This window comes from Neoarius graeffei, chromosome 10 (genome assembly GCF_027579695.1).
Source record: "Neoarius graeffei isolate fNeoGra1 chromosome 10, fNeoGra1.pri, whole genome shotgun sequence".
Lineage (NCBI taxonomy): Eukaryota > Metazoa > Chordata > Actinopteri > Siluriformes > Ariidae > Neoarius > Neoarius graeffei.
In genome coordinates this window covers 83,264,553-83,277,208 of record NC_083578.1, presented here as the reverse complement: position 1 = coordinate 83,277,208, position 12,656 = coordinate 83,264,553, and the positions used below count along the sequence as shown (strand labels likewise).

General features: G+C 40.0%; 1 protein-coding gene across 1 annotated transcript in view; it reads left to right on the top strand.

The window, feature by feature from the left end:
- grm6a (glutamate receptor, metabotropic 6a) overlaps positions 1-12,656 on the top strand; it is a 189,749-nt gene that overhangs the window by 99,100 nt on the left and 77,993 nt on the right. The window contains exon 5 of the mRNA XM_060932426.1: positions 11,819-11,973. Within this exon, the coding sequence (XP_060788409.1) occupies positions 11,819-11,973 (155 nt within the window). The remainder of the gene's footprint in view (positions 1-11,818; positions 11,974-12,656) is intronic.

Below are 12,656 nucleotides of genomic sequence, written 5' to 3'. Positions count from 1 at the left end.
TCCAATTTCATTGAGCCTGTGCTCTCTTTAGTATGTCACCTGCTGAGCTGCATCCTGTCTCAGTTGAGAATTCCTTTGGTTACGGCATCAGCTGAAGAAGTGCATACCGTAGCGATGAAAGAAGCTTCAAAAGAATGTTATTTCTGTGTGTTTGCAGCAGCTTATTAATCTATGTGGAAGTGTTCCTGCTGTAAACATACTCCTCTTCATATACAATTGTGGTCAGAAGTTTACATACAGTGACATGAATGTCATCTTGGATATGAATGTCATGGCAATATTTGGGCTTTTAGTAATTTCTTTGAACTGTTTTTTTTTCTGTGGCAGAATGAATGTACAGCATACATCTTTAATTAAAAAACAAACTAGAATTTGGTGCACAAGTTTTAAGTTTCTTTGGGTTTTCTGAAATCAACACAGGGTCAAAATTATACATACAGGGTCAAAAATGTACATATGCTCACTTAGATTATTAATTCAGAGGTGCTGAAACTTCCAAAATGTCTCTTATCTTGCCAAGGCCGAGGTCTCTTAACTTCCTGTTAGAGATCATGATTGACTACAGCTGGTAGCTTCTCTGTGCCTTCATAAAAAGGGTTTGTTTACAGCACTCATTGAATTGACCAACACACAGTAAAATGGGAAAGTCCAAGGAGCTCAGTGCAGATCTAAGAAAGAGGATCGCAGATATACACAACTCCGGACTCTCTTGGAGCCATTTCTAAACAACTGCAAATTCCAAGATCAGCTCAAACAATTGTATCCAAGTTATTGTCAGGTGTAGTCACTTTGCTAAGCCACTTTGCTTCAAGAAAACCCAAACCGTCACTCTTAGATGAAAGGAAATTGGTTTGGATGGTCAGGAACAACCTGGGATCCACCATGGCACAGCCCTGCCATGAACTGGAAGCTGATGGATCACTGTCTACAGTTCAGATCACCATGGACTAAGAGGCTGCCATCCAAGAAATAACCCCCTGCTCCAAAATTGTCACCTTCAAGCTTAACTAAAGTTTGAAGCTGACCACACAGACAAAGAAAAAAGCCTTCTGGAGGAAAGCTGTATGGTCATATGAGACAAAGATTGAGTTGTTTGGCCACAATGACCACCATGTACAGAGGAACACCGTACCAGCTACTGATGGTGATAGGATCATCATGCTCTGGGGCTGTTTTGCTGCCAGTGGAACTGGTTCATTCCACAAAGTGGATGGAATAATAAAGAAGGAGGACTACCTCAGAATTCTTCAGCATAAACCATCAGAAACTTGAACACGACTTGGGACTTGAGAGTTACAACAGGACAGTGAACCCAAACATGCATCAGAGCTGGTTGTGGGGGATAAAGCAGGCTAACATTAAGCTTAAAACAAGTCCTGACTTCAACCCTATTGAAAATATATGGGCCGTGCTTATAAGTCAAGTCCATGCCAAGAAAAAAAATTTAATTGAACTATCAATTCTACCATGAAGAGTCATGAAATATCCAACCAGAATTCTGCCAGAAGCTTGTTCATGGTAAACAAAAATGTTTGGTCAAGGTGAATCTTGCAAAGAGACATTTTACCCAAATATTAGGTGTGCTGTATGTATAATTTTGACCCTGTGTTGATTTCAGAAAACCCAAAGAAAATTAAAACTTGTGCACCAAATTCTAGTGTTTTTTATTATTATTATTATTAAAGATGTATGCTGTACATTCTGGCACAGAAAAAGAACAGTTCAAAGAAATTACTGAAAGTCCAAATATTGCCATGACATTCATATCCAAGATGACATTCATGTCACTGTATGTAAACTTCTGACCACAACTGTAACTCTGATAGCAAGGCAGTTATAAGACAAGTGTGCATTACTTGGCTTGGTTCCGCACCTGTTATAGCCGCATGAGGGTGCATTGTGGGTGTATGCAAAGACAAAAGAAGGAAGATTTGGCTTGAAATCATTACAAGCATAATTAGAACGGAGTTCCTTTGATGCTTTGATAGGTTAATAAAGGGGGCAGGGAAATTAAATTAGGCATTAAGCTGTGGAGCAGAGTGAAGGGTATGATGGGTAAAATCTCCAGACCATGCGTTAAACAGAGGAACAGATGGGCCCGTGTAGATTTGGGTTTATGCGCATCAATATATATTATGTTAGTAATAAAACGGTAGATATGAAACCAGTCAAGAAGATATTAATGGGAATATATTATATATTTTATGTCTAACACTGACTTAATATAGAGTATGTTGCATGTAATACATTTTATATATATAAAATTTAACAATTATTCCACGAAATCCAGTCGTACATGAGCTGATAGCCAACAAGGCGTGTAGCACCAAGTTAGCTATAACCCATGTATGACGAGATTGAGTGGAATAATTGTTTTAGTATATTCACATTCACTGGATTTTGAGAAACAGAGTATTTTTATTTTTTGCAAATTCAATAAATAAAAACTTTATACAAAACATCTAACAAAATCATTTCTGCTTAGACGGACTTCTTAAAAACCTACCGATGGCTGCAGGAATTGACTTTAGCGTTACAGTGTGTTTTTGTAGAAAGCGCCGTCTTGCTGCATGCTGAGGTATAGAATAGCTTTAGACATTTATTTAATTCTTCCTTGGACATTTCAGTTCTGTAATTTTCAAACTTCTTTGAGCTTTTGAACCAGTCTAAAAAATTTCAACAAATTTTAATGCTTAAAGATGAAGAATGTAAACAAACTGGCGAAATGACAGGAGCAATTTGTGAAAAATGCGATAATCATAATTCTTGAAAAATAAAAAAAGATACCTTCTTACCATCAAATATTTTAATTCCATATTTTGTTGCTTTTTTTTTGTATTTTTGGGGTTTTGTTTTCAAGTAGAGTTTTTATTTCAACCTCGGTTGGTTCAGCAACACGCGCCGCCATTTTGTTTTACTCTAAAGTAGCCAAACAGAGCGTGCGATTGCTCATATCCAGTGAATGTGGATAGAATATATATAAAATGTGTGTGTGGAGAGAGAGAGAGATTATTACACGGTAGCGCAAAGATATGAAGTGGATCTTCAAGTGGTGAATGAAATATTTTCAACACGAGAAGATAAACCTCATATCTTCGCACTACCGTGTAATGTTCTTCATATTATATGGACACATCCACAAAAACATATGCAAGTTAATGAAAGGAATTTTAATTTTGAACCACTTCACCATTTTTGACAATGCACGTCTAGTCAGCGAGAAAACACTGGGAGTGACGTCATCGGAGTGAAATATCAGGAAATATGTCACTCATATCCGTGATGTATTTTGTATGAAAAATATGAGTTTTTTAACACGAGAAGATAAACTTCATATCTGCAAGCCAATGTGCGATTTTCTTTTTATTATATTGACACATTCATAAACAAAAAGTACCCAGATTTATCAAAACAATTCATCAATTTCCTCATGAGTGACATATAGAGATTTATGTCACGGTTTTGGTTCTCCATGTCCCAGATAGAGCTCGTATGAAAATATGAGTGGTGTGTATATACAATTAGGTCCATATATATTTGGACACTGACACAAATTTTGTTTTTTTTACCTGTTTACTGAAACATATTCAAGTTATAGTTATATATAATGGAAATGGACATAAAGTCCAGACTTTCAGCTTTCATTTGAGGGTATCCACATTAAAATTGGATGAAGGGTTTAGGAGTTTCAGCTCCTTAACATGTGCCACTCCGTTTTTAAAGGGACCAAAAGTAATTGGACAATTGACTCAAAGGCTATTTCATGGGCAGGTGTGGGCAATTCCTTCGTTATGTCATTCTCAATTAAGCAGATAAAAGGCCTGGAGTTGATTTGAGGTGTGGTGCTTGCATTTGGAAGATTTTGCTGTGAAGAAAACATGCGGTCAAAGGAGCTCTCCATGCAGGTGAAACAAGCCATCCTTAAGCTGCGAAAACAGAAAACACCCATCTGAGAAATTGCTACAATATTAGGAGTGGCAAAATCTACAGTTTGGTACATCCTGAGAAAGAAAGAAAGCACTGGTGAACTCATCAATGCAAAAAGACCTGGACGCCCACAGAAGACAACAGTGGTGGATGATTGCAGAATAATTTCCATGGTGAAGAGAAACCCCTTCACAACAGCCAACCAAGTGAACAACACTCTCCTGGAGGTAGGCGTGTCAATATCCAAATCTACCATAAAGAGAAGACTGCATGAAAGTAAATACAGAGGGTTCACTGCACGGTGCAAGCCACTCATAAGCCTCAAGAATAAAAAGGCTAGATGGGACTTTGCTAAAAAAGCATCTAAAAAAGCCAGCACAGTTCTGGAAGAACATTCCTTGGACAGATGAAACCAAGATCAACCTCTACCAGAATGATGGCAAGAAAAAAGTATGGCGAAGGCATGGTACAGCTCATGATCCAAAGCATACCATATCATCTGTAAAACACGGCGGAGGCAGTGTGATGGCTTGGGCATGCATGGCTGCCAGTGGCACGGGGTCACTAGTGTTTATTGATGATGTGACACAGGACAGAAGCAGCCGGATGAATTCTGAGGTATTCAGAGACATACTGTGTGCTCAAATCCAGCCAAACTGATTGGTCGGCGTTTCATAATACAGATGGACAATGGCCCAAAACATAAAGCCAAAGCAACCCAGGAGTTTATTAAAGCAAAGAAGTGGAATATTCTTGAATGGCCAAGTCAGTCACCTGATCTCAACCCAATTGAGCATGCATTTCACTTGTTAAAGACTAAACTTCAGACAGAAAGGCCCACAAACAAACAGCAACTGAAAACCGCTGCAGTAAAGGCCTGGCAGAGCATTAAAAAGGAGGAAACACAGCGTCTGGTGATGTCCATGAGTTCAAGACTTCAGGCAGTCATTGCCAACAAAGAGTTTTCAACCAAGTATTAGAAATGAACATTTTATTTACAATTATTTAATTTGTACAATTACCTTTGAGCCCCTGAAATGAAGGGATTGTGTTTAAAAAATGCTTTAGTTCCTCACATTTTTATGCAATCATTTTGTTCAACCCACTGAATTAAAGCTGAAAGTCTGAACTTCAACTGCATCTGAATTGTTTTGTTCAAAATTCATTGTGGTAATGTACAGAACCAAAATTAGAAAAATGTTGTCTCTGTCCAAATATTTATGGACCTAACTGTATATATATATATATATATATATATATATATATATATATATATATATATACACACACACACACACACACACTGGCATGCAAAAGTTTGGGCACCCTTACTGAAAATGTCTGTTACTGTGAATAGTTGTGAAATGAACTGATCACCAAAAGGCATAAAGGTAAAGACAGCGCATTTCTTTTCAGTGTTTTCTGTGAGATTTGTGTCTTATTTTTGTTTTGTACAACTGGAGAGTGAAAAAAAGGAACACCATGCGAAAGTTTGGGCACCCCAATACATTTGAGCTCTCAGGTAACTTTTACCAAGGTTCCAGACCTTAATTAGCTTATTGAGCTGTGGCTTGTTCAAATTCTTCGTTAGGAAAGGTCAGATGATGCAGATTCCAAAGCTTTATAAATTCTCTGACTCTTCAAACTTGTCCCTAAAATCAACAGCTATGGGCTCCTCTAAGCAACTCCCTCGCATTCTGAATAATAAAATAATTGATGCTCACAAAGCAGGAGAAGGCTACAAGAACATAGCAAAGTGTTTTCAGGTAGCCGTTTCCTCAGATTGTAATGTTATTAAGAAATGGCAGTTAACAGAAACAGTGGAGATCAAGGTGAAGTCTGGAAGATGAAGAAAACTTTCTGAAAGAACTGCTCATTGGATTGCTAGAAAGGCAAATAAAAACCCCTGTTTGACTGCAAAAGACCTTCAGAAAGATTTAGCAGACCCTGGAGTGGTGGTGCACTGTTCTACTATGCAGCGACACCCGAACAAATATGACCTTCATGGGAGAGTCATCAGAAGAAAACCGTTCCTGCGTCCTAGCCACAAAATTCAGCGTCTGAAGTTTGCAAATGAACATCTAAATAAGCGTGATGCATTTTGGAAACAAGTCCTGTGGACTGATGAAATCAAAATAGAACTTTTTGTGCAAAGGTATGTTTGGAGAAAAAAGGGTGCCAAATTCCAGGAAAAGAACACCTCTCCAACTCTGAAGCATGGGTGTGGATCGATCATGCTTTGGGGTTGTGTTGCAGCCAGTGGCACAGGGCACATTTCATTGTTTGAGGGAAGCATGGATTCAAATAAATACCAGCAAATTCTGGAAGCAAACATCACAGCATCTGTAAAAAAGTTGAAGTTAAAAAGAGGATGGGTCCTACAATAAGACGATGATCCAAAACACACCTCAAAATCTACAATGGAATACCTCAAGAGGCCCAAGCTGAAGGTTTTGCCCGGGCCCTCACAGTCCCCTGACCTAAACATCATTGAAAATCTGTGGATAGATCTCAAAAGAGCAGTGCATGCAAGACAGCTCAAGAAACTTGTAGAACTGGAAGCCTTTTGCAAGGACGAATGTGTGAAAATCCCCCAGGTAAGAACTGAAAGATTTATTAGCTGGCTACAAAAAGTGTTTACAAGCTGTGATACTTGTCAAAGGGGGTGTTACTAGGTACTAACCATACAGGGTGCCCAAACTTTTGCTTCGGGCCCTTTTCCTTTTCTGTCATTTTGAAAATGTAAAAGATGAAAATAAATTGCTTTTGCTTAAAATATAAAGGGACTGAGTCATCTTTAACTTTATGCCTTTTGGAAATAATTTCATCTTCAACTTGCTTAACTGTTCACAGTAACAGCAATTTTGACCAGGGGTGCCCCAAACTTTTGCATACCACTGTGTATATATATATATATATATATATATATATATATATATATATATATATATATATATATATAATGTGTGTGTGTGGATGGATGGATGGTGTTTTGGTGTGCTACTTGCACAATGTTCTGCTTTCTGCCTGATTAAAAATGAAAGCAGTTCACCAAATGAGATGTCAGATTTTGCCAGCTTGACTTGTGTAATGCTATAACGCAGGAGCTTGGCCCAGCCTACAGCATGTTCTGTATCCTCTTTTAAAATGCCACTTTAAGAGGGCAGAGATATGAAAGCTGTCAGCGATTACAGCCTTCCTGATGTTATCTCTGCCATTCAGTGACTTTTCATATTGAACACAGGTATTGCGATGCTGTCGTCATGACAGCACTTTCACTGAAGCCTTGATGGGCCCAGTGGCCAAAGTAACAAAGGATGAAAAGCTCTAAGTGGAGACAGCGAGATGTAAAACATTTACCTTCAGTTACATTGCAGAGGACTGACAGACTGTCAGTCTATGAATCAATGGATTCAAAGCCTCAATCTTTCATTGAAGGAGGTTATCACTTCACACAGCTGGCCACCGGAGTTGCTGAGCTGAGTGTAAGAACATTTTCTGGATGTAAAGTCTAGTTTGAGAGAATAAGTTTAGTTTTTAACTGCTGCTGTCTTTAGAAGTGTCTGGAAAGCGTCAGGTTTTGTAGGGCGCATATTTCTCCTTCTGAGAAGAGATGAAATGCTCAGTGTGTGATCAGTGGTCCTGCGGGTGAAATACTCAGCTGATAAAAAAAAAATCAATATTCCAAGATTTGAAGATGTTTCCATGCACAATCATGGTGAAATAATAAAAATGTTAGTTTCAAGAAGGCCAAGTCTCCTTCTTTATGAGCACTACCAGAAAAATAAGCCACACCTCCTTTTTTATTCGGACTGCCAGATACAGAGGCCACACATTCACTGAGACGAAGAGCCACAGACGCCATCCATTCTTTACTAGAATTGACAGACACAAAGTCCGTGCCTCCTCTACTGGGAGTAACAGGCACAGGGGCCATGCCTTCTTCTTTACTAGGACTAACATGCACAGTGGCCACACCTCCTACATAGGGACTGAAGGGCACAGAGGCCACATCATCTTCTGTGAGCCTGACAGGCACCAAGGCCACACCTCCTTTATTAAGACTTAAAGGAGAGATACCATGCTTCCTTTACTGAGACAAACAGGCACAGAGGCCACATTACCGACACTGGGACTGATAGTCATAGAGACCCTGCATCCTTCTTTCCTAGGCCTGACCGGCACAGATGCCACACCTCCTGCAATGGGGCTGACAGGCACAGATACCACACCTCCTTTACTGGGACCGACAGGCAAAGAGACCCTGCATCCTTCTTTACTAGGACTGACAGGCACAGATACCACACCTTATTTACTGGGACTGACAGGCACAGAGACCCTGCATCCTTCTTTACTAGGACTGGCAGGCACAGATGCCACACCTCCTGCAATGGGATTGACAGACACAGATGCCACACCTTCACTGGGACTGACAGGCATATAGGCCACACCTCTTTCACTGGGACCGACAGGCACAGAGACCATGCCTCCTTCACTGGGACTGACAGGCACAGACACCACGCCTCCTTCACTGGGACGGACAGTCACAGAGGCCATGTCTAATTCACTGAGACTGACAGGCACAGAGGCCATGTCTAATTCACTGAGACTGACAGGCACAGAGACCCTGCATCCTTCTTTACTTGGACTGACAGGCACAGAGGCCACACTTCCTTCACTGGGACTGACAGGCACATCGGCCACACCTTTATTCACTTGGACCGACAGGCACAGAGACCCTTCATCCTTTTTTACTAGGACTGACCGGTACAGATGTCACACCTTGTTCACTGGGACTGGCAGGCACAGAGACCATGCCTACTTCACTGTGATTGACAGGCACAGAGACCACAGCTCCTTCACTGGGACTGACAGGCAATAAGGCCACACGCTCTTTGTATAGACTGGCAGGCAGAGCCTGTAATGTGAGAGAAATGCATAGTACCAAAGGAAATCTGTGAACATTTCTTGAAATAATAAAAATTGAAGAAGTGAATTAATTGGTTGAATAAAACGTGATGCATATGGTCCTGAAATGTTTTCAAACAGTGTAGCCGTGTTGTAAATATTAAGCCCGGTGCACTGATACGAATCAGTGAATCTTTAAACTTCTTCATACACAGCCCCGTGTCTGCCAGCGTTTGCTGATAAAGACTTTAGTCTGTGTGACTTGCTGCTGATAGCATTTCCACCACATCGGCACGGACAGACGTGTGTGCTGAAGTTTCACACTCATTAAATCTCACACCACTTTACAAGTGCTGCGTGTTGACACGGTGAGAACCGGCACTCACCCTGCTACTGGAACAGAATTCAAATCAGATATAATTAGTGGCTAATTCCGAGGGAATCGCTGTCTTCTGTACTAAGAAGTCAGAAGGGCAGTTCCTGATTTGTTAACAAGCTCTTGTGGTTGTCCTGCAGGATCACAGTTCAGTGGGTCGTTCTGCTGAATCGATCTGGTCCTCGTTAATGAGGCGGGAAATAGTAGCCCACTGGACATACTCTGTAATTGCCTCCCTTGTTTCACTTCACTCTAAGGGATTCAAAGTGGACTCAGTACCTGTTTCTAAGGCACAAGCTTCTGGATTTTTTAAAACTTTATATCAAATAATATTCTGTTGTCAGAAACATAAGTTATTATTTAAGTTATTATAAATGTCTCATGGCTTCAGGTTCAGTCCTGGGTTTGTGTTGTTATGGTGTATTCATGCATAATGCCCTGTGTTCCTGGGATGCTAACCTGGACAAAGGTCTAATGAATGAATGAATGAATGTACAACCCCGATTCCAAAAAAGTTGGGACAAAGTACAAATTGTAAATAAAAATGGAATGCAATAATTTACAAATCTCAAAAACTGTTATTGTATTCACAATAGAACATAGACAACATATCAAATGTTGAAAGTGAGACATTTTGAAATTTCATGCCAAATATTGGCTCATTTGAAATTTCATGACAGCAACACATCTCAGAAAAGTTGGGACAGGAGCAATAAGAGGCTGGAAAAGTTAAAGGTACAAAAAAGGAACAGCTGGAGGACCAAATTACAACTCATTAGGTCAATTGGCAATAGGTCATTAACATGACTGGGTATAAAAAGAGCATCTTGGAGTGGCAGCGGCTCTCAGAAGTAAAGATGGGAAGAGGATCACCAATCCCCCTAATTCTGCGCTGACAAATAGTGGAGCAATATCAGAAAGGAGTTTAACAGTGTAAGATTGCAAAGAGTTTGAACATATCATCATCTACAGTGCATAATATCATCAAAAGATTCAGAGAATCTGGAAGAATCTCTGTGCGTAAGGGTCAAGGCCGGAAAACCATACTGGGTGCCCGTGATCTTCGGGCCCTTAGACGGCACTGCATCACATACAGGCATGCTTCTGTATTGGAAATCACAAAATGGGCTCAGGAATATTTCCAGAGAACATTATCTGTGAACACAATTCACCGTGCCATCCGCCGTTGCCAGCTAAAACTCTATAGTTCAAAGAAGAAGCCGTATCTAAACATGATCCAGAAGCGCAGACGTCTTCTCTGGGCCAAGGCTCATTTAAAATGGACTGTGGCAAAGTGGAAAACTGTTCTGTGGTCAGACGAATCAAAATTTGAAGTTCTTTATGGAAATCAGGGACGCCGTGTCATTCGGACTAAAGAGGAGAAGGACGACCCAAGTTGTTATCAGCGCTCAGTTCAGAAGCCTGCATCTCTGATGGTATGGGGTTGCATTAGTGCGTGTGGCATGGGCAGCTTACACATCTGGAAAGACACCATCAATGCTGAAAGGTATATCCAGGTTCTAGAGCAACATATGCTCCCATCCAGACGACGTCTCTTTCATGGAAGACCTTGCATTTTCCAACATGACAATGCCAAACCACATACTGCATCAATTACAGCATCATGGCTGCGTAGAAGAAGGGTCCGGGTACTGAACTGGCCAGCCTGCAGTCCAGATCTTTCACCCATAGAAAACATTTGGCACATCATAAAACAGAAGATACGACAAAAAAGACCTAAGACAGTTGAGCAACTAGAATCCTACATTAGACAAGAATGGGTTAACATTCCTATCCCTAAACTTGAGCAACTTGTCTCCTCAGTCCGCAGACGTTTACAGACTGTTGTAAAGAGAAAAGGGGATGTCTCACAGTGGGAAACATGGCCTTGTCCCAACTTTTTTGAGATGTGTTGTTGTCATGAAATTTAAAATCACCTAATTTTTCTCTTTAAATTATATTTTTTCTCAGTTTAAACATTTGATATGTCATCTATGTTCTGTTCTGAATAAAATATGGAATTTTGAAACTTCCACATCATTGCATTCTGTTTTTATTTACAATTTGTACTTTGTCCCAACTTTTTTGGAATCGGGGTTGTATTATAAGAAGTGAGTAGAGTTTTGTCAAATATTTTTCTCAAAGAAGACAAAACCATTCTTCGTGAAATTTCTTCTTATTAGTGAGTGAAAGTAAAATAGTTTACTGTGTAACACTTTATGCTCATCATTAATGCACTGTAAATAATATTAACAAAGTAAATTGACACATGAATTAATTGCTTGTTTAAATGTTAATGAAATCCACCTGCATTGACTGATTATTCAAACCATGACTAAAAATAAATGGACATAAATTAGCACAAACCCCCCCCCAACAACCCAACCTTACAGCATGCTCTTACGTCTTGATCATTGATTGAACTCTTCTTCAGAGCGTGTTTTTGTACCAGTTAACAATTGCAAATGATCTTTAATGTTTTTTGTAATGTTGATGTAACATAAAAGCAACAGACAATTTTAAAAATGAAAAGTAAAAAAATAACATGAATATACAGTATATCCTTGCCTTTGCATTCCGTTTGATTTCTTTGTTTCTTCGGTGTAGGAAGGTCCTAGATGCGGCGAGAAGGGCGAACCTGACAGACCACTTCAAATTTGTTGGCTCAGACAGCTGGGGAGCAAAGAGCGCCCCCATCCTGGGCAATGAGGAAGTGGCCGAGGGAGCCGTCACCATCCTGCCCAAAAGAGCCTCTGTGGAAGGTAAAGATGCCTCGAAATTTGTTTAACATACTGACATAAACATACCAATTACAACATGATAGCTGGGTTAGTGTTTGATGCCATGGCAAGTTATGCTAATTTTTCAGTCAAAAGTTTGGACACCCCTACTCATTCATAGGTTTTTCTGTATTTTGCATTTTCTATATTGTAGTACAATACTCAAGACTATGAAATAACATCTGGAACATATATATGTTATTTACCAGCTGGGAGGTCCGTATCGTGAAATACCGTGACCGAGGTCTTGAAAGTACTGAGCGAGGCCCTCTGGGCCGAGGTCAGTATTCAAGGCTGAGGTCACGGTATTTCACCATACGGATTGACCTTAAGCTGGTAAATAATATATTTATTTTTTTCTTTACCAAATTCTAACAGAAAACGAGAGCGCCCGAAAGGGAAAACCGAGCCGAGCCGCCATTTTGAATCCTCATTCACGGCTGTAATGCAAATGGCTTCCTCCTCAGTATACAAGTGCACTTCCATGGCAGGAAAAAAACTACATTTTGCCGCCTATGTAGTCCCCTATTTATACAAAATTGAGTCATTCAGGATTCAGCCATGTTTTTGCTCGGTGTTAGCAACGGTTACAGGTTTTTAGCTTTCTCCTGAAATGTTTTCTTTTATTTCTTCTTCCTCAGGGTAGTAAAACTCGCTTTCGCTGT